This window comes from Cygnus olor, chromosome 4 (genome assembly GCF_009769625.2).
Source record: "Cygnus olor isolate bCygOlo1 chromosome 4, bCygOlo1.pri.v2, whole genome shotgun sequence".
NCBI classification, from domain to species: Eukaryota; Metazoa; Chordata; class Aves; order Anseriformes; family Anatidae; genus Cygnus; species Cygnus olor.
This window is the reverse complement of record NC_049172.1, coordinates 46,495,887-46,521,614: the sequence shown is the minus strand read 5'-3', so window position 1 is coordinate 46,521,614 and position 25,728 is coordinate 46,495,887. Positions and strand designations below refer to the sequence as shown.

Below are 25,728 nucleotides of genomic sequence, written 5' to 3'. Positions count from 1 at the left end.
AGTTGTCCAAGTTTGGAGGATATGAGACTTGTAATGCAGCAGCTTGCAGAAGGCAGCAAGCAGCACAGCTGGTGCCCTACCTCCCTAGTGCCCGAGCTGCCCCCAGCGATTTCAGTCTTCTGGACTGAGGTGCAGGGGGAACTGAGCTCTCCCTGAGGGCTGGGATCTTCAGCGTGCTGTTGTCCAGTGCTGGCAGCAAAGGTGCATCTGGATGTCACCAGGTCACTTGGAAACTGCAGCTTTATTCAGCAGATGGGTTGCTCTGAGGTTTCCCTTGGTCCCCAGGCCATTGGGATTTCAAAGGGTTTGCATTAGTGAGGCCTGGGAAGAAGGAAAGAATGCTTCCCAAGCCTTGAAGGTTGGCTGTCTCCCCTGGCTTTACCTCACACCACTAAACTAAAATACTAGGGGGGTGGAAAAAGCATTGATTTTTCACAAGAGTATTATTTTTCATCAGTTTGGCTAATAATTAGAAGTTTTAGCACATGGTTTTATAGATGAATTCTTTCTGGACTCAACACTTTGCCTAAGGAGATTACAGTTGGAAAGGAAGAAGACCCTTTGAAAGAAACCACAGGAAGAAAGACAGAGATACATGCATATATTAAGCATGCTTTGAACACATGCCTTTCGAAAAATCCATCATTTCATCTCAGACGCTTAATCAAACTTTGATCAAGAAGGTAATTTATGGATGTTAAACCTGCTTCCTTCAAAAGGGAAAACGTTGGAGTAGCTGGCCCAGCTCCACAAATGCATGTATCCGAATCGATATGCAATAATAATTTGACATTTATTTCTCTAACTTGCCTTCCTGTCTAGTTGTTATTTAGCTCCTCCAGACTTTCCTGCTCATCTTGGCTTATCATGACTCTGATTCTACAAAGCATTTAAGTATTGTTTTCAGTGCAACTTGGGCATACATCTAAAGGTGCTGTTTTTAGAAGTGTTACTGAGGAAGACAGGTGCCATGGGGGATTTTCAAAACCCCACGGAAGCTCCCTGCGGTACACACCACCTACTACAAGAAACCATCAGGCAAGAAACTGTCAGGCTTTGGAAATCTGTCTTGGCATTTACCTGCATCTTTGGCACCTGAAGAAACTAGCTGAATGATGGAACAAGGCTTCAGTTGTTCATCATACTCCGGCTTTTCGTTAAGGGAAGATGAAAGCTTGTAAGTGAACCTACGTGACAATCAGACAAATGTTCAGCTGTGAAATATTCATCATTTCTATGTCAGCCTTAGAGCCTCACCTCAGATAATTAGTCCAAACCTTTCCCTTAGACTTGATTATTTGCTGAGAAAGATTGTTATCACTTCTGCCATCTCACTGCTGGTAATTAGGTACTCCTGTGTCTACTGTGGTGAGGAACTGGATTCACTAAGTCCATAGTGAATGAACTTGAAGTCCCCTGTTCTCCAGAGCCACCTTCAGAATCTCAGCTGGTCACAGCACGTGGTGTGGAAGTGGGACAGAGTGACCCATGCATGCATGTTTTGCATACATTGTTTTTTTGTTTGTGTTCTGTTTAACACTAAGGCCTGTCTATGAGGGAAACTTTTATGACAGATATTCTTATATGGTGGTGGTTGGTGGCTTTTTTGCTCCCATCTCAAAATGTTTTGAAAAGGCACATTAGGGAAAAAAGAAGAAAAAAAAAAACTTTCCTGGGTGGCTGACTTTAATGCAATCACTGTTACTGGTACACAGAAGAACAAGGACTTGGGTTTTGTATGTTGATCTGTCAGTTATATGCAACTTCCAACAGGCCTTCAGTGATTATTAATTGCACAATATGTATAAGCTATTCATCCTGTTGTTCTTTCAACAATTACATGCCTCTTTTTTATCTTCTTCAGTGTAGCTTCAAGATAAAACTTTTTCTTTTCTTTGGCCATAAATCCTAATGTGTTGGGTGGTTTTATTCTTTTAAAGATGGAGAGAACTAATAAGATGATAAATTCTGAGTGATTACTGCACAGCTTCTGGATCTGACAGTAGTTTCATCATTTCTTGGGATTGAGCCTATAACCCTGAGGACTTGAATTTCTTCTCCTTTTATTGCTTTTATTTCTTTTCTTTTTCTTAGCCTTCATCCTGAAATGCAAAATCCATACACAGCTGAAGTTCAAACAATGCTGTGAGTACTGAGCAGATTTCTTGTAAAACATCTTGGCTACCAGAAATATTTTGAAGTGCTCCAATGCTGGGGATGTCTGCTAACATCCACTGAAAGCAATAGCACCTGGACCTACGCCTTGGAGCGTGATGCCAGTGACAGCGAGCCAGGGTGCGTTACAGAAAGGATGACCCAAGTGCAGCTCAGGCGCCAGGCATGCTTCAGTTCAGACCATCGTGCCCGGTAGCCACCTGTGCCTTCCTGCCAGCACTGAAGGCTGCTTACTGTAAGCTGAGCAGGCTGAGGGCTACAGCCTCGCTGTAGGCTGCTGCTGGAGGTGGGGTGTTGCATACCTGGGACACAGAGGTGGAAAAAGTCCCCGTTGTCAGTGGTGAAAAAGGGGATGTCAGCCTTGCAAGCCTCTGCTTGGATTTCTGAGACTCAGGACTCTCAGAATTGGGAATGAGTTTAAGAGATGGAGCTACACAGCTAATGGGTTCCCATGCAGCTCATGTTTTCTATCAGAGGAAAGACTCTTTTTGTTATGTTACTTATTTGCACAGAAGAATGTAGCAGTATACAGCCTGGGAGAATCACTTCTGTGAACTCCAGCATATGGCAGCAGTCCAGTGTCTGGAGGTATGTTATAGATACATGCAGGAACAGTTGTCAGTGGAAGTTCTGCCAGAGTTTGAGGAAACCATTTCTGAGTTCTGAAACAGCATCTGAATTACACGGGTCATCCCAGAAAGGCAGTGACATAGTCTCTGGGTTATTTTCATGATTTTTAAAATGTAGGTAGTGATCTCTCTTGTTTAATTTCCTACTTCTACTTGTCAGTCCAAACTCAACAAAGGAAAGGTAATCTTTTGCACTCAAAAGTACATTTAGGCAACGATATGCTCTGTCTTATCAATGACGAATTGTTAAAATCCATATTTCTTGTCCTGGAAGCAAACATAGTGTCCTTGTGTTCCCTGCTGAACGTAGAAACATTTCTTTGCATTTGTTCAGGTCCCAGAAAGAACAGTTGTGCCCAGAGATGAGGAGAGTTTGGGAAGAATTTGGAAATGAAAAGTTCATGTAACAGTCAGGATTTTGGTGACTTTAATGACATCCTTCTGAAGGAGTAAACCTGATGCATGCAAACAGATTATAAGGACTGAAATTTATCAAACCTTTAGGTTTGATAGAAGGTGAAGTGCAATGGCTTGCGGCATAACAGGATGACAAGATAGAGTGGGCAGGATGCAAGATAGCAGAGATGCACGGGATTATCATCTGGATCCTATTGCTGTACGTAGGATACCCATGGCGGGGGGGAGTGTTTGTAGATAGAGTAGATGTATCATGTGTTCCATCCGTGTTACACATATTTGAAATCATCTTTGATTCATAGATAATTCATGACCAGAAGAAAACTTATCTGATGAGAAGGCTTTGTGCAGCAAAGTGTTCAGCATTTGTGTCTGTGAATGTGTGCACGTGTGTGAAACAGAAGACGAAAATGTAACTCTCTTAGATGCTGGTAAACAGACTAACAAGATGGACTGTGCAGCAGCTGCTGAGGAGCATAGGCAGAAGAGGTATGTACTGGCTGTAGCTGAGAACATAGTTGTGTTCTCCAGTATAAAATGACTATTTCATATGAAGATTAGAGGCTCTTATTCTGTCAAGAAAAAGGCTGAAAATGTGAATTGCGGAATGATAGCATCTTTTGGCTGTGGGAATTCTAGCTCTTCTGTGTAACAGAATTAATTTCCAAGTCCTCTTTATGTTGCTGCTCTTCTGACTGAGAAACATGCCAAGCCATGATAAGCTCTAAATGCACCCTTATTTAGCACTTTGATAAGAGCTGTGCTCAGGAGGAAAGTGTCTGACATAGAGCGTCCAAAGTCAGGCAAAAGGATTGGTCTCCTGCCTGCTGCATTCCCCCTCTTGGCTATTGCAGCAATCATGTATGGCCTTGGCATACATGATAATGTGCCATCTTAGTTGAGTTGTTTTGCCAGTCAAAAGTGTTTGAAAGGCCTTTCTCCCTCTTTCCTCCCTCCTCAAAAGTGTCTGCCTTTTTTGTAGGGAAGTGGATTTAGCCTGCTTGTTGCAGAATCATCTCATACAGGGCTTCAGTTGTTTCAAGTCAAGAAAACTCATGACTTTGGAGGGGTTTATGTTCTAGAATCCTTTTGTCCAATGCTTTTGTGAGCTCTTTACCTGACAGTCTCCAATGGCACAGCTTTGAACTGCCCCTTTCTGTGCAACTCTGAACTGCATCCAGCATAACTCATAGGATCAAGATTTGTATTATGCTCTAGTCCAGCCTGGGTGTATGTTTCCAGGGCAAAGCAGTTTTATAGTTCAGTGAATCTTGCCAACAGTGCAAGTATCCACCTTGCATTTATCTCCACCTCCCTTCAGTCCATTGCTCTTCATGGTATGCCCATCAGCTCATCAGAGACAACTGACAGGCTGCTGAGCAGGCAGTTCTTGCAAATCGGGTCAGTGGAAGCTGCAGGTGCTCATTGTCTTGCATATCACACTCCTTACCCCCGCCCTTTATGCAGGGAAAATTGAGCAGTTTTAGGGGCAGATCCCATATGGGAGGTGGAGCAGCCAGATGGCTTATCAGGAGAAGGGGGTAGGATCTAGGGGTTACAGAGCCAAGAGGAGCTCTGAAGCCTTGTGATCTCAAAGCTGCTCCAGCATACCACTGACAGCGTTGAATGAAAGCAGCCCTAAAGCCAGTCTCTGTGCCCCATGGAAACCTCCTCGTACTCACTGTGCATAGTGTTCATCATTGCTCATGTGGCAGGGTCTCCTGTGCAGAGTGCTTGGCTGGCTGCATGTCCTCACAGCACTGGTTTCATGGCATCAGGTCAGGATCAGGAAGGAAATCATGTTTTTTACGCCATGCAGTAAAAAAGGGGAGTCAAGCTCTGTGAGATATTTTCAAACTCTTGCTATTCATAAGCTTCCTTGCCGTGGAGTAGATGTGATCCCAGTGACTCGCAGGGGTGCGCTGGCTGTTGCCCTGTGCTGGTTGAACACGCCAGGTGAGCTGCTGACCTCTGCTGAGTGGGATTGCAGGGTTGCTGCTGCTGCCTGGGAGAGGTTGGAAGGTGAGGCTGTGTTTGGGACCTGCGGGGAGAAGGTGCTGGCGCTGGCCGCAGAGCGCTGCTGCAGGAGCTGTCCAGAAGCTGCACCTCTGCTAGGTCAGCGCTGGCTGGCACAGTGCTTGCGCCTGGAACCAAGATATCTGCTGCCCCCAGTGCTGATGTGGCTGTTTGCCAAGGTTGGTAATGAGATGCAGGGAACTGCACGGCTAAAGGCAAGGCCAAAAGGATTCTTTCTGGCATGGCAGTTCTGAGCAGGGAAGCCTGTCGCAGATTAGAGGCAGACGACCTCATTACCCCCTGTGCCAGTAGCATAAACAGGACTTGTCAGACAGTATCTGCCATGGTGACCGCTGCTTTGTAACTGTAGGCACAGCAGGAAGTGCTGTGCTTTTCCACTGCCTACAAGAAACCAAGGCATGAACAGGTCCTACGGACCAGATGTTCATTTCTCCAATTGTATACAAGAGTTCATTGGAGCAACTCCTGATGTACAACCAGTTTGGAAGATTGGCCATGTGAGTTTAGCTAAGTGTTAGCAGGTTTTAATCCACTACTGACAATATAGCATGTCAGCAGGAAAAGAAACCACCAAAACTAGCTGCTGTGCACAGCAGCTGTGGACAAATCAAACTGCCTTGGTTTCCCAAAGTACTATAACAAATCTCACCCTACCTCAGCAATTGTTTGGTAAATGCAATTATTTCAATCCAAGCTGCTTTGAGATGAAAAGGGAAAGCAATATTGGACATCTTAAAATTTCTTAGGTGGAAAAAGTAGCTTGTTCTTGTGTAACCAGAAGTCTGTGACATGCATCTTATTACAAAACCATGGTTGGCATGAAGTCAGGCATGTGTGCTGTATTACAGTGTCATGTCCCACTGAGGCATTGACCTTGTTCACACCAGAAAGCTCTGGAAGGACTGACAGGCCAAATCCCATCCAAGTATGTTGCTACTTTGTCGTGTTTGGCACCATGCAGGATGCCAGTTTTGAGCCTTACTGGGAAGATTAGCAGTGCACTCCTGGAGGGCAGAAAGGAGGAGGATATCAGGGTAAAGGAGTTGCTGCCTTGTTTTATTTCCATTTCTGCTCTTCTTTGTTGTCCTGCATCCCCCTATCACCCTTGTCTGCAGCCTTCTGCTGCTGCCCAACTACAGAGAGCTGGTCTGTAAATTACCAGGAGGGGATCTGGAGCCAGATAGTTTGCATCGCAAATTCATAGAACCACAAACTGAAAAAAGCTGTTGAGCCATCATTGTTTATAATTAGTTTTTGACTGAAGTCCCAGTCTGCTATAGGGAATGGTTTTATCTTAGTGTATGTGTGGGTGGGAAAAGAAAAGTAGAGAACTGAAACAAGGAACCAATCCTTATCCTGAGGGGAAGAAAGAGCTGGGTAGTATAACTTAACCCCATGGGATCAAAGGTGGGCCAACACAGACATAAACACCTTTGCACTATGTTCTCGCTCCCTGATTTTGCTGATTTAAATAGTAAATACTAAGCTGGGACAACAAAGCACTTACCCTGGAGATACACACCTTCTTTTCTTCTGGTCAGACGGTGATTGGCAACCCTCGGTCTGTTCTGTGTCTAAAACCCTCTCCAGTCTGTCCAGGCCTGTTGCACCAAGCATTGCACTTCCACCCCTACAATAAGGCTGTGTAAGTCCTTTCTCCATCACAGCTGGTTTCCCACTACAGACTAAGGGGAGAAAAAGGGGACCTTTTCTTGCCTGGGATTTGGCTGTAGGAAAACAGTCAAAACAGTTGGGCAGCTCCCTGAATGTGAGCAGCCACAGGACTCCCACCAAAGCATCCCATCTCCTGGCTAGGGCTGGCAGCTGGGGTTCTTCACCGCTTTGCCTTCAGCACACGTGTCCCAGGGAAAAGCCTCCGCTGTTTGCTGTGCCCTGGCTCCCCCAACCACTGATGAGCTGTAATAAAGCCTGCTTTACATCTCACAAGAATGTCAAGTGGTTTAATGCGTGTTTACAGAAGGACCCAGAGATTTTTGGATGAAAGACATTGTGTAAGCACCATGTGGTTTGATGTGCTGCCATCTTGGTACCCGAAGGATAACTTTAAGGATACAAAAACCTGTATTCATATTCTTGTGTTTTGGGAGGGCATTTGCCTGTCTGCAGAACGAAAATCTGCTCAGACCAGAAATTAGCTGATGAATGAAAACAAAACAAAACAAAAAAACGGCTTGCATATTTGTCTGTATTCCCAAACAGTGTGCTACTTGTTCTATACCACTGCACCGACAAGTCATTGTTTAAAAAAAAAAAAAATGTACTCCACATGCTTAAGTGCCGTGCTGAGAACTGCTACATTTGTTCCAAAACACATGGAAATCAAACAAAATAGTAATAGAAAAAATGCACACTGCAAATTTTGTCTTTGGCATTTGATCCTGTTCATCTAATACCATGTTTTCATCTGAGGATAACTTAAATATTTAAAGCCACATGTAGTTCTGCTAATAAAATCAGTTTGGTTAGATTGGGATTATAGCAACTCATAAATAGGGCTTCCTACTGAAGTTTGTTTTAGAACTTATTCTACAGAAAGAAATAAGGACGAGATGAGATTGCCTAGCTTCCTATTTCCACTCTCCTTTAATTTCAACATCCTCCTGGTAGAATGCATTGAGTCTGACGACCGAGTTTCACCACAACATTAACTGGCAGGGGAGAGGCTGCTCCAGAGAAGCCTTCTCCAATCCCTTGTTCCTCTGATCAAAATTTTTCTGATCTCCTGGCTAGATGCATTTCCATCTTTCATGTATTGCTTTGACCTTCCTGTAATGCTGCCCTCTAGCAGCAGTAGCCCTTAACATCTTGCCAGCTGAAGCTGGGTGCAAGGATTACTTGAATCTTGATGTCATCACTTGCGTCAGTTCTCAGTGAAGAACCTGAATAAAGGAATGCAGGGGGAATTCTTTTCTGTGGCCAGACACCTCCAAAGTCTTCATCATAGCAGCAGCCTCCAGGTTATCTGCTGGTCTTTGTTTTAAAGGACACGGGAATGCCAGGCAGTGCAGGGTGCAGCACTCCCACATGCGCATGCGTGGGAAGGGCATCGGAGAGTTGCGCGGGGCATTGCCCCATTCTCTTACTCATCAGTACAGAGTTCTGAGGGTTTCACCTCATTTTGCCGGTGGCCTGTGGGTTCCTCTCGAGCATCTAAGCATGTGACAGAAACTAATTTGTCATTGTGCAAGAGTCCCCAACAAAACTGTTTGTGTTAGACATTTATTCCCCAGCACACAGCCTGTCTGAGCCCTGATCTTGTCTTCACTGGACATCCAAAGTTCCCAGTGACTTAAATGTGGAAGTATTGTAGGAGTAGTGTTGGAAACTTGGCAAAATGCAGGAAGTTATTATCTGGTAGCTAATTGACTGTTTCCTCCTTCAGACGTTTAATTTCATTTTAATGACTGTAGGGAAGTCTTTGCAGAGAGACATTTCCCCCCACCTCCTTAACTAATGTAGAGCAAATCCTTCCTAATCTGGTAGTGGCTTTCCAGCAGAACAATCTCTGTTTGTGCAATTGGTCTCATTAACAGAGTTGTGTCCCGGGGCAGATGGGAAAGATGCATGGATGAAATGATGTAACTGAGTAGAGAGTGAAAAGAATTTGCGCAAATAATTTGTATATAATTCTTTCCATAATCTTAGATTTACACAGTGAAAAAATCTAACTACTTAACATGGGGACTCGAGAACATAAAATAATTCTATAGAGAATGAATTAATTTGACCAACTACTGTGTCAAAGCAAAACAGTTATTACCACTAAGCTGAACACGAATTATGTCCACCCACCTTTTGCTCATTTTTTGCAGACATCCAAGTGTTAGTCTGCACAGAGTTCCAGAGGGCGGATCCTACTTGCATTAACCTACTGCCTCAAGGACATAGCTTTGTGCTGAGCACACCTCTAAGTCCATTTTACATTACCTGGCTGTAATCCAGGGCCATTGACTTCAGTGGCAAATCAACCCCTGACTTCACTGATGCCAGGATGAATTCCACAAGGGTGCTGTAAATTCCTCTCTGTGTCATTGTACATTGGTCTGTTCCTACCAGAGGTATTCAGGATGTAAAAAGGCTAGGTATTATATGTAACAGTGAGGCCTACCTTTTTACAGTCTTTCAGAGTGAGGAAGAATTCAAGACACTTTTAAAGCTCTCTCTATCTGGAATGGAATATCCTCGCAGAAGGCACTAGAATAAAAGGCACTGAATATTCTAAGTTTCTCGAATCCTCCCTATACCCAGAGTGATTTCCTGACTTATTCCCATCTCCACCTCCTTTTGTGAAAGACGTGCGTGTCTGACCAGTAGCAGAAATGTAATGTGCCGTTTCAGTGATCAAATGAGTATCTCAGTGAGGGATGAGTAGCAGCATCATCACATCATGCAATCTGCAGTTACATCTGAGATTTTAAAAAATTACATATAAATAAGCAATAGCAATGAGTGTGTGAATTTCAGCCTGTTAGTTGGGTGGGTGCCAAGTACGAAACTCAAAAGGGCTGAGTCCAGGAGATAAAAAGTTGGAGAAGTCAACACCCAGAACTGTGAGAAGTCTTGTGGACTTCCAGCACCTCCAACCTAGAACCAAGGCCGATCAGCTGCTGAAGTCATTTCGTGTCCATTTTGTATTTGACATAGTGAGCTGATGTTTCCTTCCTACTCTGTGTTTAGCACTGGACATGTCAGAAACTAGTGACCCAGTCCTTCTGATGGAGTGATTTGCTCTGGAATCAATCACAGACTGACACCCACAGCTCTTCAGGGAGCAGGGATTTTCCCTGGGGAACTGAAGGTCAGCTCACCCTGCCGTATCTGGCCCATGAGGAGACATCCACAAACTTGACTACCAGAATTACATTAAAAACAAGAGAAAGAAAAACAGTAAGGCAGCAAGACAGTTACAGCAAGATCCAAAGGGCAAACTGTCGGTTCCCACATCTGCTTTGCAGATCTGTGGTGGTCTGGGAAGCACTTTCAGGTGGTCTCCAGAGCTGTTTCCGTCACAGTAGTAGTTCTCAAGCACTACCACTTCCCGCTAGTTATAACCCGGGTGCTGAATCTTTTAGTAACACTAGTACTGAATAGATGAGGAGACAGCTAGTGGCCTCAGTTTTGGTTTGCCAGAGATCAGATACATAGGGCAACATTTGGACAGGTTTTCTAATATTCAGTAGACTTGTACTCCTCAGTGAATCTGTTTGGCATTCAGAGGGGCTGTTGTGGAGTCAGAAACTACTCAATGTGAATGAGGAGGTCAGAATCTGCCCTTTAAGCTGGAAGAATGACATTCCTTAAAAGTACAGCATTTCTATTTCACATTTTCACAGCTTTTACAACTGGAATAAAAATGTTGTCTCATCAAAGCCCAGCCCAAATTACAAAGTGATTGCAGAAAGTGCCTGTGGACTACTCTTCAAGAACAAAAGGGATGGGAAAATAATAAATGTGAATCCCGAGGTAAATGTCTTTTTTTGTAATATTCTGAATTTCCTTTATGCAATGGAGTTTGACTGCTAAACTGTTGAGTCTGATTGCAAATAGTGTCTTTATCAATATGCAGCTAATATTTCAGGCTTACCCAGACATGCTATTCCCCTTGTTAACACAGCTGCTTTGGTCCCTGTAAGGATAACCTTCGCTTACTGTGTTTATGACTGAGTATGTCTAGGCCTCTTCCTTGTAAAAGAAACTAGAAGTTGAATCGACTGATACAAGTGAAATGTCTTCAAAGCTGGATTTCTCTTCTACCTTCTCCATTTCCTTGGCCTTTCTTCCAACCAGAACTAGAAACTGTTGCCATCACTGACAGGGTAGATTGCACATTGGGGCTGTGTTCTATTAAGTGCCTTGCCTGGAAGTGCTACGGAGGGGGAAGCATTGGGAGAGTGAGCAGACGGAGGAGGAAAAGCAGGACTGGTTGGAAGATGTGAGGACTGGAGCATGGAATTATATCAGCAGGTACATCTGGTGTGGGAAGACACTGTGTTTTACTCAGAGGATCACACATGCCTCTAGCTGAAAGGAAAAGCTGTTAAAATGTTGGCAAAGCAAACTGGGGCTGGTGGTCCTTATATTCATCTCCTCTTAAAAATCAACCTTTGTTATGAACCATGCCTGCAGGTGGGTAAAAGTAAATAAATATGGAGCTGCTTTGAAACAAAAGCTGCAGCTTGCAGCACCTGTAATATCCCAAATCCTGGCAGGGCCCACTGAACACCCAGCAAATCCAGAAAGCAGAATCAGTTCCTCCATCTGAAGCATGGGCCATCTTGCACCCCAGCACTTTTGCAGAGGTGAACGGAAGCCAGCAGAATTCCCAGTATGAACTATCATTACTCTTCTTCCTTAATACAAAAGATTTGGGAAGTCCTGAGGAAAGTGGTCCCATTTATTTTGTTCTTGTAGGAGATTGAGATTATCACAGTTGAATACAAAGCAAATGCTCTCACATGCTGAAGTCATATCCAGACATCCCTTTCTCAGCCATAGGTGAAAGCCAATTAAATCATGACGTGTACTTGTATCTTTTCTGTTGAGAGCTGAATGGGTAATACCACTATAGACAGCATCCTTCTGTAAGAAACCGACTGTATTCATTTGGTGCTAACTGCACTTCTTTAAACTTTACAACTGAAGTTTTTGGACTATAGATTGAATGTGACAAACACACCCAGGATTTGGTTACTCTTAAAACCAACATGAACTAAGCTGGGCAATAATTTGTTTGGGTTTGTGCAGAACAGATCTAGCATGATGGTTTCTTTGATGTGCTTCCCATGAAAGATGGTCGCGTATGAATAGTAACAGTACAAAATATCAAATTATATGCATTTCAGAAAAAGTGCATTGGTTTGTTAGAAATTCAAAAATGCATACCTAAAAATGTGTTTGGTTGCATTGAAAGTGGGCCACCAATCTAACTTCCTGCAGCTGCAGAACATCTGTAACAAATAAGCAGCTCTTGACTGTCTACGTGAAAGATCCTCACATGCCAACAGCCACGCTAGGAAGCAGTTGTGTCCCCCATAGGTTGCATGGCACGAACTTGTGACTACCCTAGAGATCCATCTGGTTTTGACTTTTCTTTAGCACTCACTCAAGCAGACAAAGCTTTTGACAAAGTGCAGGCCAAACTGAAATGAGTAGGACTTCTCTCTTGTGCTGGTTTCAGCTTGACCAGACTTAGTGCCAGCTGCTTGATCTTTGCAACCGGACTTTCTCTTTGACCAGATAGATGATGGTTCAGTTGTTCCTACTTGCACTTAGCTAAAAGAAATCTATTACTCTCTTTCACAGAATCACAGAATCATCTAGGTTGGAAGAGACCTCCAAGATCATCTAGTCCAACCTCTGACCTAACACTAACAAGTCCTCCACTAAACCATATCACTAAGCTCTACATCTAAACGTCTTTGAAAGACCTCCAGGGATGGTACCTCAACCACTTCCCTGGGCAGCCCATTCCAATGCCTAACAACCCTTTCGGTAAAGAAGTTCTTCCTAATATCCAACCTAAACATCCCCTGGTGCAACTTCAGCCCATTCCCCCTCGTCCTGTCACCAGGCACGTGGGAGAATAGACCAACCCCCACCTCGCTACAGCCTCCTTTAATGTACCTATAGAGAGCAATAAGGTCACCCCCGAGCCTCCTCTTCTCCAGGCTGAATAATCCCAGCTCCCTCAGCCGCTCCTCGTAAGACTTGTTCTCCAGACCCCTCACCAGCTTCGTCGCCCTTCTCTGGACTCTCTCGAGCACCTCCATGTCCTTCTTGTAGCGAGGGGCCCAAAACTGAACACAGTACTTGAGGTGCAGCCTCACCAGAGCCGAGTACAGGGGGACAATCACTTCCCTAGCCCTGCTGGCCACGCTGTTTCTTATGCAAGCCGGTGCAAGCGAGAGAAATAAGACTGCCTAGCACCTGAACATCAATTTCCATTGAGAAATCCCCAACCTCAAGCTTAGTTGCATTTATTGAACTTTATGTTCCAAGGGAACAAGCAGACTGATGAAATGACAGAAACATGCCTTGACTCTTCTGACTGCCTATCTGTAATATTCTCTGTTTCAGGTCTACCCAGGAGACAACACAACACGGACACCTGTTAAAACAGATCTCTGTTTCCACGTGGTTATCTACGACCATATCATCGGAAGAGGACCCTAAGGTCCCCTTTCCTCCCAGTGATTCCTTTAGCTACTTTAAAGTCATTTGGAAGAAAAATAAACAGTTTAAAAAAAATAAACAGAAAGACCTTTGCCTTGTGTTTAGGGGAAGAAAGTGAATTTTTGTGCTGGTTTAGAGCTGGTTTTTGCCTAGCTCAAGGGAAGTAACATGGAAAGAAGACTCCACACTGCTGTATAGTCCATGTATCTGGCCCCTTTGCTTTCCCCTCTGTGAAGTCCCATGGGGTGTGTGAATTGCAAAATCACCTAGAGGGAAGATAGGTTTGGAGCCAATGTTCCCACTACTACTGAGGCTGCAGGGTGACCAGGACAGATGGAGGTGCTGCATTCTTGCCTGGAGTAAAGAAGAAGCTACTGTCCTGTAGTTCCCCAACAATGAGGTATTTTAAATTCCTCCTGGGAGTCCCTTTTTCAGGGAGACCTGGACTTGTGTTGAGCAGCTAACACCATTTAATATGGACCAAGTCATTCACATGGTAGCGGAGGGAAATCGCTCCACTAGACTGGTAAATATAAAGAAATCTGCAGCACTTTGATGAGTGGTTCCTTGAAGGCCACTTTTCATCCATTCCTGCTCTTGCTGCTGTTCTAGTACCAGCTTGCCAGGAGTTCAGGCAGCAGTGCAATGGCCCAAGGGACTCTCTTACCTTCCCAGGGCACTTGGGTACGTTGCCCATACTTACATGACCCAGCTGGTAGAACCACCAACGTAGCTGTCTGCTTACTGGAAAATGGCACAAAGCTAAGTGGCAGAAAGAACTTGCAGGAAACAAAAAAAATAATTACGGAGAAAAGAAGGATGTGGAGGTGAAAGCAGAGGAAACAAAGGCGGAAAGGCAGCCCCTGGATAAAATTCCCTGGACCTTGTTGTTTGAGGGACTGGATGATTTTCATGATCTTTGCTGGCCTTAGCACTTTGAATTTGTGAAAAGGACAAGGGACGGAACCAGACAAGAAAAAAAGATGGTAGCAATGCTGCTAGGCTTACCATAAGTTGGGGTTTATCTACCAGCCTCATCACAAGCATGTTCCCTTTGGAAAAGGCTGAGAGCCCTGGTCTTAGCAGTTGGCGCATTAAAGATCCCTTTACTGCAAGGAAAGGGAGTGTTCCAACAATTACAAAGTGAAAGTTGTTACTTCAAAGCTGCAATAATTTGGGAGAGACTTAGAAGCCTTGTTTTCTTTCCCATAAAACTTTCAGTGTTATGAACTTCTGCCATTTCCTAAATATAATAAAATATTTTACTGTAACGTCTTGCTTTTACACAGAGCGCTCCGTCCCGTAGCACCCTGACAGACTGGAGGTTGGTGTGCTCGTCCCTGAACAGCAGCGGGTTGCACACGAAGCTCCGGGAGCATGGCGAGGCTGCTCAAGGTTTTAGGCCTCGCCTCCACCACTGGGCCTCGGCCTCTACCTCCATCGCCGGGTCAGCAGAGCCCCCTAGTGTAGACGCAGCAGATGCCAGCGGGAGGAGGTTCCCCGCCCTCGGCGGGCACCCACTGCAACCCTTCACATCAGAGGCGCTGGAAGTATACCAAAGGAAAAGGCTGCTCGGAGGGCAAACAAGCAAAGACAAATTGTGTCTCTTCCCAGGGCTGGTGACGGAAAGACAAAAAGCCCACGACTTGGGTAACTCTAATTTTGTGGAGGACCGAGTGTGGGAGACGTACATCTGTAGAGGGAATACCATGCTCTGTTAGGGCAGACTTCTGACCTTGGTGCTTCTAGGTGTTTTCTTCATTTAACAGTACCAAGCAAAGATTTCCGTCATTCCTTGCATCACATCGGAAAACTAGGCTTTGTGGTTGCTTCAGTCTTGATTTGCAGACCCTGTATCTTGAGGCAGATCAAGGGATGGGCTGGAGATTGACTTACAGAATATTTTCATAGCATTAAAGCAAAATTGCCTTGATAGCACAGCTTAGAATTTGGGATCTGTTTTTTGCAAGACTAAATCAGAGAGCCTGAGTCATTCTGAAAATATTAGTTTTTGCCTTTCTGGAGAGGAAGAAATGCTCATTCCAAAGGTTGGTAGAAGGGACAATTGGTAGAAAATTATATTTTTCATTCTTCTCAACAAATGAACTGTCATTATTTTTCCTCAATCTAATAGTTTTCAACATGATTTTTAAAAACCTAAGTTGGAAAGTGGTCCCTGGAGCAGTCCCTGGAGCATTATCTCAGTGTCATAATAGTAATATTATCTCTCAGTGTCATAATAGTAATAATATTAAAAAAAGGGGAAAGAATTAGTGAAGCAAAACATAACAAAAGAAAATTTTCAACTTCAGAAGTTATTTCCATGTATTAAACTTCCTTTGTTTTTGTCTCGTTGATCAATAGTGTTGATCCTGTTGAAGAACCAGGAGTCTAATAGAGTGCTGTATACATCTGTAGGAAAAAGGAAGGGAATTACGACCAAGTGAGCTTTATGTGTTTTCAGGCCAGTGAATACACCAGTGGAGTGTATATCCTTAAAGATGGGTAACTGAAAGGCTGTAAAGATATATGAAGCCTCATTTTTTGCAATTGATGCTTTGCAATTGTAATTTCATGCAATTTCTGACTGGAGTGATAAACCTCATTTGAGACAAAAGGTAAACTATAGTGTCTGATACAAAAGAATAGTACTCATTGGGCTTACAGAATTACTGACTGCTTAGTAAACTCAGATTTCTTCTGAGTAAGTTTACTTCTTCAGTAAACTGAGATTTCTTCTCAGCCATCCTTGCTTGTGAGCTGATCTCCTGGTGTCCTGTCTCTTCTGACGTTCAAAACACAGGACCCCAGAGCATTATCGCAAATGAAAGCTCATGAATTACATGTCATAGTCCTTTGCCAGTCTGAGGACTGAATCTAGCCTCTGCTGTAAGTGAAAATATGTCCCCAAACACTTCTGTAGTCTGGCTTGTGTTTTTAAAGAAAAGGTTCATTTCCTTAGGCAAACAGAATAGTGCCTAAAACCAACTAAGTGCAGTTTCCTAAAATGACAGTGGTGGTTTTCCCAGCATCTTGTCACTGTTCAGCTTTGGGTAGACACATTGAGAAGTGGACATGCCAAACACATGGTAATCAAGAGAAAATCTTTCCAAGGACTGATAACCACATGAAAGCTCCCTGAATATGCTCCTATGCTCTGTGACTCTTCAGCAGAAACAAATACAAACTGTCCAGCCTGAAATTATTGCCTGCTATAAATGCAAGAGGACTGGAAATTTCTGTATTCTGTTCTGAAAAGAAGCCCTGTATCATTGCTGATCATGACATTTACTGCAGGAACAGAGTGGGCATGCTGCCGTAAGATAACTGATTTTAGGCATCGATGAGAAAGTGCATCCTTGCAAAGGACCTGCTGAACTCAGGGCTTTATACCAATGTGTGTTTTTTTTCAAGCGTGTTTAAACTGCATAAATGAGTTAATGGACAACAGATACTATTAGCCTGTATGTGTTTTGGATTCTTTTATATTGCTTTAACTCCCCTGCCAAAATTGTAGTCTTGTTCTTTTTATGTGGGGCATGGATCTTTGGTCTTCCTTGCAGGTTCGGAACATTTTTGTTGTTGTTATTTTGGATATTAAAGTGAAGCTAAAAAATAGAGATTAGTGATGAACAGCTCCATCCTGAGCTACAAACAGAATCACAGGAAGGGCTATTATTTAGTATTAAATACAGTGCTTTGAAATGTCCTTTTAAACCAAAATCTGAAGTTTGTTGCTCTTAAATTAAAACAACAGGATGCTTTGACATAGTTGGAAATGTATTACATTAAATGAAAGTCTGGTGAGTTTGGTGTGGAGAGGCCTCAGCAGCTTTTCATTCTCAGACCAAAAGTGGTTTCTTGGAAGGCCAGCTGTATGAGGAACCCAAGCAATGCAGGTAGTTAAGCCCCACACTTAAATTTTATGGCTTTTTAATAAGGTATCTGAAAATGCAGCAGCACTGCCTGAACTCTGAAATTCGTGATTCCAGCTGCAGCCTTGCCAATCCAGTTGTCTTTTCACAGCTGAAAGAAGGAAACAGATGATGCCAGTACCATCTCAGTAGCTGACCCCTATCTCACGTAAAGAACAACAAGACCTCCAGGGAGCATACAACGTGTTTGTTAGATGTTCTCCTTTTGGCCATCAGCGAAAGAAGTTGTAGGGGAAAATCCTCCATTTACTCCAACTCCCCACATACAGAAAAGAAGTCAGATTAAAAATGAATAAAACCTTTGGGCAATTCTCTGCAAGGCAGGCAGGGACAAGCAGTGCAGGCCAAGCCACTGTTCCCACTGCAAAGAAAACAAAAACACAGGTGCTGAATGTACTGAAGCCATGCAGATTAGCCCTGTGTGCAGTACATGCTCTTTACAAGAAGAAAAAACATCATTCTTGTTATTTGGCTATTGTTCGCTTGAGGCATGTTTTATTTCAGCTCGACTCCAAGCAGAGTTATTATAGATCCCACAGCAGAAGTTCTCTGTGATGAGAGAAACATGTGATCTCTGGGCCCTAGAGAAGAAACTATGCTGGGAAGGCACCTCCAACAGGAAGGCTGATGCTGGCCACCTGAGCAAACACCCAGCCTAGAGAGCATAAAAAAGCAAGCAAAATGGATATATGTAATGGCTGTACACAGGAGTGGTTTGGTTAAAGTTTCTCCCAACGACGCTGCCTAGAGAAAGGTGATTTTTTTTGTACGCATCTCTAAGACCAAGAGCTAGGAGGTGTAATGGGAGAGAGCACCGCGTTGTTCCCTAGTTAAAGAAAGAGGAGAGACAGTTTGTCATTTTGCAGTTGGTGTAGTGCAGTTCCAAACACAGCTTGCTGATGTGCTGTTTAGTGTTCTCCCGTGCTGGTTATGAACTTTATGGCATTGCACATGGAAATGTGTGTATAGGGGATGCAGGGGAATGATTTGGCTTGGGATCAGTGAGTCCATCAGAGCTGACAGAGTGGAGTCTGCTGACTGGGTCATGGACCAAATCCAGTGAAAAGAGACAAGGCTGCTGTAGAGTGATGGCTTTTGTGGCACAGAGGGAGCACCTTAGTCAGACCTTATGGGTCTAGTAAGAGTAGGGCTGGCTTAGGGGGGTTGGACACATGCTGCTGGGAGCAAAACTGGTGTCACTGACCCACGGATGTGGTGGCAGGAGCCCACCTGAAAGAAGCAACAGATGGTGCAGAGGGCTGATGTGAGCAAGCTGAGGTGAAGCTGCAGGGGCTATTCACCAGATGACAGTGAGAAGAAGTGGATGTAGGAGCCACAGCAGTGGAAATTGCTTTTGTAAGTAAATTCTGGGAAGCCTGAAAGCCAAGCAGCTAATAAACACAAGTGTGGGATTGGCCTTCACATGCTGAACAGATTTTGCTAATATCACTTTGTTATGCAAATATGTAATTATTTCATTTCCCCCAGAAAGAGTATTTGTGGTTTCCTCTTCCCCGGGACTTCCGAATGCTTGTGTGGAGGGAACAAGTAACTGTGAAGTTACCAGGTATGTGCATTACATGGCAAGCTCTGAAAAAGTGGGAACCTGGACGTTTTTGGTGGAGGTTTTAAATAGCACTTTTGAAAGGGGCTGCTGGGGGATGGTGAGGTTGGCTCTGACAGTGGCACAAAAGTTGCTCATCATTTAAATAAAGTTAATTAAGATTGAGGTCGTCTAGGTGCCTGGGGCTAAGGAATAAATAGGCTACGTTGCTTACAAGTTCAGCTACTGCACAGTAACATGTATGAAGTGCACACTGGAGTCTCCATGGTGGATCAGATTGGAGCTGTGGTAGCAAAGAGCTGCCAAGGCCCAGCAGGGAAGGAGCAGGATCTGCACACTGGAACGGAGCTGTAGCTCAGAAGGCTGATTGACACATGTGGATAACCTGCTGTAGTCCTCAGCAATGCAGGAGAGAGCAAATGAGAAGTATGCACTGACCCTCCCTTTCTGTAGTACCATAGGTAGAACAAGCACACGTGGGTGATCAGCTCGGAAAGGCCAGTCCTGCCCAACTGTAAGGCAAGTAACTTCTGTAATTACTAAAGGGAAGAAAAAGGAAGTCAGGCTGTCTTATGCATAGCCAGCATTTCACAGTTTCAACTTGATTCTGCCTCAGATGTCTGTCTGCAAGTGCATCTGTAGACACAAGCTTACACGCACCAGCTGGCGTTCGGTGCCTACTTCTGGAGCAGCATTATTTGACCCCTTCACATCTTCCCAGTTTCTTCTGACTGGGGAGCAGGGTAAGAAAAAAATAGTACTAGATTATCTGTCGCTGTCCAAATGGCTATCTCAGCTCCACAGATGGAAATCTAGAGTGACCATGCTGGATAGGATGGAGTCACTTCATAATCATACCAGTGTGTGTGTAGAATTTGTCCCATGTGGTGATGGTTATTCTTTTTGTCTGCCTGCATGTTTTGTAGCTTTTCATGCCCCTACAGCTGTTTTGTGTAGAGACCTGCCCTCCAGACTGACTAAGACCTGATCTGTACATTTGTACCAGAATGATTTGTGTTCTGTGCAGAAAGGCAGATGAGTTTATTTGGATATTCCAGAAGAAGTGATTTAGGAAGTTGGACAGTGTTTTGAGATTTGGAGCCTGTCAGTATATCATACTGAAATGTTTGCCTTGTTTTTATAAACACAGGAAAGGCAGGTAAGCTTTTATTCCACTCTGTTGCTTTGATGATTATGCCATTGAGCTGCTACGTTTGGCAAACCAAGACAGAAAAAAAAGGCGGAGGGAGAAAAATAAGAAATTAACACCACATTTAGTCATCTTCATTAAAAATGCAAAATACGTAGTGTTTCTGCACCAAGTTCAGACTAGATCTCATTCTGCACAAATCATTTTTACTGCTGTTGCATCAACATCAAGGCCCAAAGCATTCTTTAACCCTTCTTAGCCTTCTGAATGAGCTTCTATGGATGAGCCTCTATCAGTAGAAAATGTGAAGAGCCGATCAGCATGCCTGTTAGCTGGGTGGACCCAGATTGACAGACAAGTTAAGGTGCTCCATTCCTCTTTGTTTCTTCTCTTCAGGCATAACTGGGATCAGTTCTGCAGGCAGCTGAAAAGCTGAGAGCAGAGTGGAGGTGTTAAATTGAAGAACTTATTGACAGTTGTTGCCCTTCCTAGGTCAAAAGCTTACTTGATGAAAATCATTGCAGCTTAAATCAGTGAAGGAATAGCAGTTGAGTCTCAGGGGGAAAAAAAAAAAAAACACATGCACAATACTGCCAGTCTTTTAAGCATGGCTACTAAAATACAGTGAATCTTGGCTATATATTGTGGAAATGAGTGAATCACTGTAGTTTGTGTCCACTGAGGATCTGGCCCAGAGAAAAGGCCTCAGGATTTGACTGTGTATTGACACAAAGCAAACAACAGTTTTGGCTCATATGCGTTGCCAGGAGATGTGTCAGAGAAGCACAGGATCGGACCCTAAGGTGGACTTCTGCAGTACTCCATCTATTCCTGGCCTCCAGGTAGAGTATGTCTAATTAACACTGACCCTTGAGCCCAGTTGTTCAAATAGTTTTTTCACCCATCCAGGTGGTAACGCGCTAACTTGAATACAGTAATATTGTGAGACAGTGGCAGAATCCTGGCTGAAGTCAGCTAAATGTTGTCCACTCGTGCCCCTCATCCATATGTCCAGTCAATTTATCACAAAAAGCAATCAGGTGGATCGGGCATGACTCGCCCTTGGCAAATCCAATGCTGACTGTTCCCAGACGTGTTTTTCTCCCTCGTGTGCCCAGAAACGTGTCCCAAGAGGACGTGTTCCATGTTTTTCCCAGAGACTGAAGTGAGACTGTCAGTTCAGTCAACAAAAAAGTACCTGTTGGTGCACCTCCTCTTGACAATAGAGCTCTGACAGGTGCGCTGGAGGAGACTTCTGTCTCCCACACCCCAACAGTCCCCTGTCTTTCCTATATAAAAGCACAGTTCAGCTGTTAGAGAGCTTCTTTATGCTGATAGGCAACAGTGCTTAGCTTCTAGTACTTGGGGATCAGTTGCTTAGAAGTCATCATGGGGTGAAACTGAGCCAGGACTTGTCCATTTTTCTGGGAAGAGATTCAGATCTGACCTTTTCATTTGGCCTTTTTTATAGAAAAGTTTAAAATGTCAGAGTAGCACCATGGCCTTCATATTTCTTCCTTCTTTCCAAAGCAGAGCTAGCAGAGTTTCTTTCAAGGGGCTCTCCATTTGCTTTTTGGAAGACAGACATTTAACTTGTTCTTTTTTTTAACCACGAGCTAAACTGGAAGCAGGAGAAATTTCTGCCTCAATTAAAAAATAGTATTAATTGTGTCAGAGAATGAAATGCAGCAAAACCATATCAGTAAATGCTGACTTCATTGTGTAATTAAGTATAGCATATTGGCCCTATGAAACTTGGCCCATCAGAGCAACCAGGCTAGAGACCCATCTGCTTCACTTGGAGCAGAACTCAGCCCACAAAATATATTAAGAAAAACTGCAGAACTACATTTCCATTCTGGAAGTAGCGCCAGTGTCAAAATATCTACTGAAAACCAAACCACAGGTTCTTTCCATAGCCCTCATTGCTGTTTGTAAAATGTTATTTAAGAAACTGAGCTGAAAAGATGCCCATGGAGAATTTCAGATGGGAGGTAGTCAGAATCCAAACTAACCAACCACAATTTATTTAAACCAAAATATTTCATTTTAAAGGAAACCATTTTCTCACTTTGCCAGATCCCTTTGCCTACCTCTCAATATTTTAATACATCCATATCTTAGCAATAAACATTGATAGATAGAAAGAAAACAAACCATGGCTGACAGGACAGCACAGTAGCTTCTGCCAACTCATCAAAGGCCATTAAGTGTGCAAACCAGCAGTGATGAATATTCATCAATTGATGAAAGAAGATTTTCCCCCCACAATCAGCAAATTCAGATGCTGCTTTCAGATGCAGAGATTGTTGTTTGCGTGCCAAGATCTATATTTTTCAAAAGTGGGCACTAATCTGCGGAGCGTCTTTTCCAAGTATTCACATGGCTGTCACTGAAGGGGAGGGGTACAGAATTATCCTGGGGGCTCACGATCTAGCTCAGGAATATGGCTTTGAAGTTGGAAGTCACAGCAGCACAACTCCAAGAGTATCTTCGCATTGGCACGGACAGCAAACTGGCTGACCAAATGCCTACTGTTGGGTGAGCTGAAGCATCTCTTCAGGTTCCTCTCCCTCCATCGGTTAGAAGGGGACACCCAGCTAGACTAGTCACCTGCAGTTAGGTGTCAGTCTCCACCAATATGCACCCTTCATAATAGCACGTATTTGCGACGGTCCCCCATTCAAATTTCAGATGTAGCTGAAGTGGCTGAAAGTAGCAGGTTCACTGACTGATTTTGGCACATCACCCCACACTTCGGATTTCGCAGTTCAGGGGAGCTTTGAAAAAACATCTAATCCCACTTGTATAATGCCTGGACTTGCGCTGAAGGCTGGCACTTCCCAGTGTCTTTGCACTGTACCAGCTGTGTGAACTAAGGGTTGCAATGTGAGCTTGTAGCCAGGAATATTTTCTGTTGAGTGCTGAGCGCATGTTTAATACATGCTTAAAAAATGCAACAAGATGGATAGGAAATCACTCTCAGTGGTTCTGAGATGTTTAGTTTTAAATTAAACACAGCTTTTTCCTGCCAAGACTTGATTTACTTGCTAGACAAGGACCGGTAGGTCGCATGCTTCCTAGCCTTTTGGGCAGACTGGTATAGGCTGAGGGCATTGAGTAGGCGGGGTCCTTTCAGTGCAGCATCACTGTGCAAGCTGACACCTGTAGCATGCTGTCCTATAAGAAACAGTAATACTGGGACTGTTCCCAGTTCTGAGGCAATCATACCGGCAAAGTGACCTTGACAGCAGGGATGAGCTGGTTTCTTGCTGGTCAGCCATGGCAGAAAGCTCACTGACTGGAGAGGCCACGAAGATGAAACCATCCCAAAGAGATGGTCCTTTCAATTCAGAGTAAGCTCTGGTTTGGCATAGTACATTGCTGAAGTACTGTACAGTAACCCTGATATTTATTAGTAGAATTATAGAGTAATTTTAGCATGCATGAGGCAGCATGATGGAATTACAAGCTTGGAGTCTGCTTATACTGATATTAGTGTTAAACCATCCTGCTGGGTTTCATGGGGACAGGAATACTGCACAAGGGAGTGTCTCATCCACTGTGAAAACACTTCTAGGACAGGCTGCAGGCATGTTAACCACTGCCCCCAGCACATCTGTACCTCAGGTCTGGCCTTCAGAAGACCATAATGAGGGCAAGTTCTTCATCTGCCCCTCACCACACCCCAAAAGCAGCATCGAGCGGCGGAGCTCAGGCAGCAGGTGGAGGATTGCCTGCAGGAAGGGCAGCTGGCAGGGCTGGGGGGAGCAGCTTCCCTGCTTGTATGGTGCCTCAGGGGACTTCCCTGCTCTCCGCACCGTGGGAAGCTGTACCCCCTCCCCTCCTACCAGAGCCGCAGCAAGCCAACGCTGATGCAGGGGCTGTCTTGCTGTTAGTTAGGAGTGGTGCATAACCAAAAGATGCAAAGCAAGGTCAAGTATGTTAGTATCCCCACCCAAAAACATGCAGAGTTCAGGAGTCATTGAGCTATCACTCACTAATGGTGAATTTGGAGAAAGATTAAGTTGGAAGTTGTGTCTCATTCTTAACGTTTGTGGTCCATTTTAACTGCTGTTGGGTCCTTTTCTGTCTCTTGCCTACTGAGATTTGGCGTGCCTGCAGTGTCACACACACTCATTTTGCAGTACTGGTTGCACAGTCCTTTCACCTGAGCCTTTAGCCTAACTGTGCTGGGTGAGCATGGGCAGCCTGGACGTTAATCGTAGTATATCCGTTGCCTGTTACATCTCTGCCCCAATCCACTTGTAAATTATTTCTTTCCACTTCTCCTCCTGTCCCATAAATGCTATATGCAAACACATTATTACAAGGTTGTAGAAGCAGCTGGAAACTGACCATTGTCTAAATAACCCATTGAATTTGATCTGTGAGATTATTTTACCAAAGCTAAAAAGCAGAGTGCGCTTCCTGGTTGGAAATAGTGCATCTGTAAGAGGAAAGGGTGGTTTCAGTGGCACGCGGTCATGTTGGTAGTTAAAAAGGTTCATTGTCAGAACTGCTGTTTTGAGGGTGAACCTGTGGGTGCCTTTACCTCCATAATATTCATGATGGAAGCACTATGCCTCTCTGTCAAGGCTAGGAGCACAGCGTCACCACTGCACATGGTACCAGTACAGTTACAAGGCTTGGAGGGCCTCTTCTCTCTTAAATCAGCATAACTCTACTGAAACCTGTGAGGTTGAACTGTAAGGTGTCTGGGACCTGGTCAGAGTTTTGTTCTCTGAACAACACTAAACTGGCTAGTGATTCGCAGTACTTGCACAGAAGGAATGGAAAAGAATTAGCAGAGAGACGCAAAGGAGTTTTATCTCAAAAGTCAGGTCTGAGAGTTTGCCAGCCATTATTTACTAATGAGGAGTAACTACTTATATGTGCTAGTTCAGTTTGGTTTGTGCAGTCACAGTGCTCAGGCGTTTAAAATCACGTGTCCAGTTTGAGCTAAGGATAACTTTTGTAACTTCAGGAGCTTAGGAACTGCATGTCCCACCATGTTACAGAGACAGTCCATAAAGGGAGTGGTGTTTGAAACTGAGTATGTGCATCTGCAGCATTCTCAAAAAAATGCAATAGCAGTCTAAAAAGAGGAATCAGAGAAGGTACTTAATGGCCCAAGAAGTCATTTTTTCCTTTCTGCCTCACACCAGGTGTCCTCTTTCTCTCTCTTCACTGACTGTAATATGATTGTATAGGGAAAACTTTCTATTTTAGACACCTAGTTTAAACAACTGCAGTCAAGTGGCGGTGCAAGGCTCTGGGAGCCAGATTCTGAATTAATTCTGCATAAACAGTGCTTTTGCTAACACTTAAGCGATTTTAAATAAGGGCTCAGCAATAGGGTGCTTGAGCTTCTATGCTGAACCTCAGTTAGTTATTGTCAAATCCTCCTTTGCTTGAGTAGAGTGTGAGTGAGATGTATACTGTCTTGGAGTATTTCTTTTTGACTGAAGTAGTTCTTGATTTCCAGTGGTCCAATCTCAACAGTCAGGCCATAGTTTGGAAGATGTGTTGGTTATGCAAAAGATCACAGTCATATGGCCAGTGATTTGGCACTGTAGGTTTAAAAGAGAGTTTAGTTATGTTTGATTTGGTTTTGTGTTTGCCTTT

General features: G+C 43.9%; 1 protein-coding gene across 2 annotated transcripts in view; it reads left to right on the top strand.

Moving 5' to 3' along the window:
* Positions 1-15,629, top strand: part of CFAP299 (cilia and flagella associated protein 299) — a 191,827-nt gene extending 176,198 nt beyond the window's left edge. The window contains exons 4-5 of one of the 2 annotated variants that reach the window (XM_040555849.1): positions 10,613-10,742; positions 14,741-15,629. In XM_040555849.1, coding sequence (XP_040411783.1) covers positions 10,613-10,742; positions 14,741-15,172 — 562 coding nt within the window. In that variant the 3' untranslated portion in view covers positions 15,173-15,629. Of the gene's footprint in view, positions 1-10,612; positions 10,743-13,355; positions 14,252-14,740 lie in introns of those variants that run through there. The other variant, XM_040555850.1, reaches the window with a different exon arrangement.
* Positions 15,630-25,728: the final 10,099 nt, after the last annotated feature.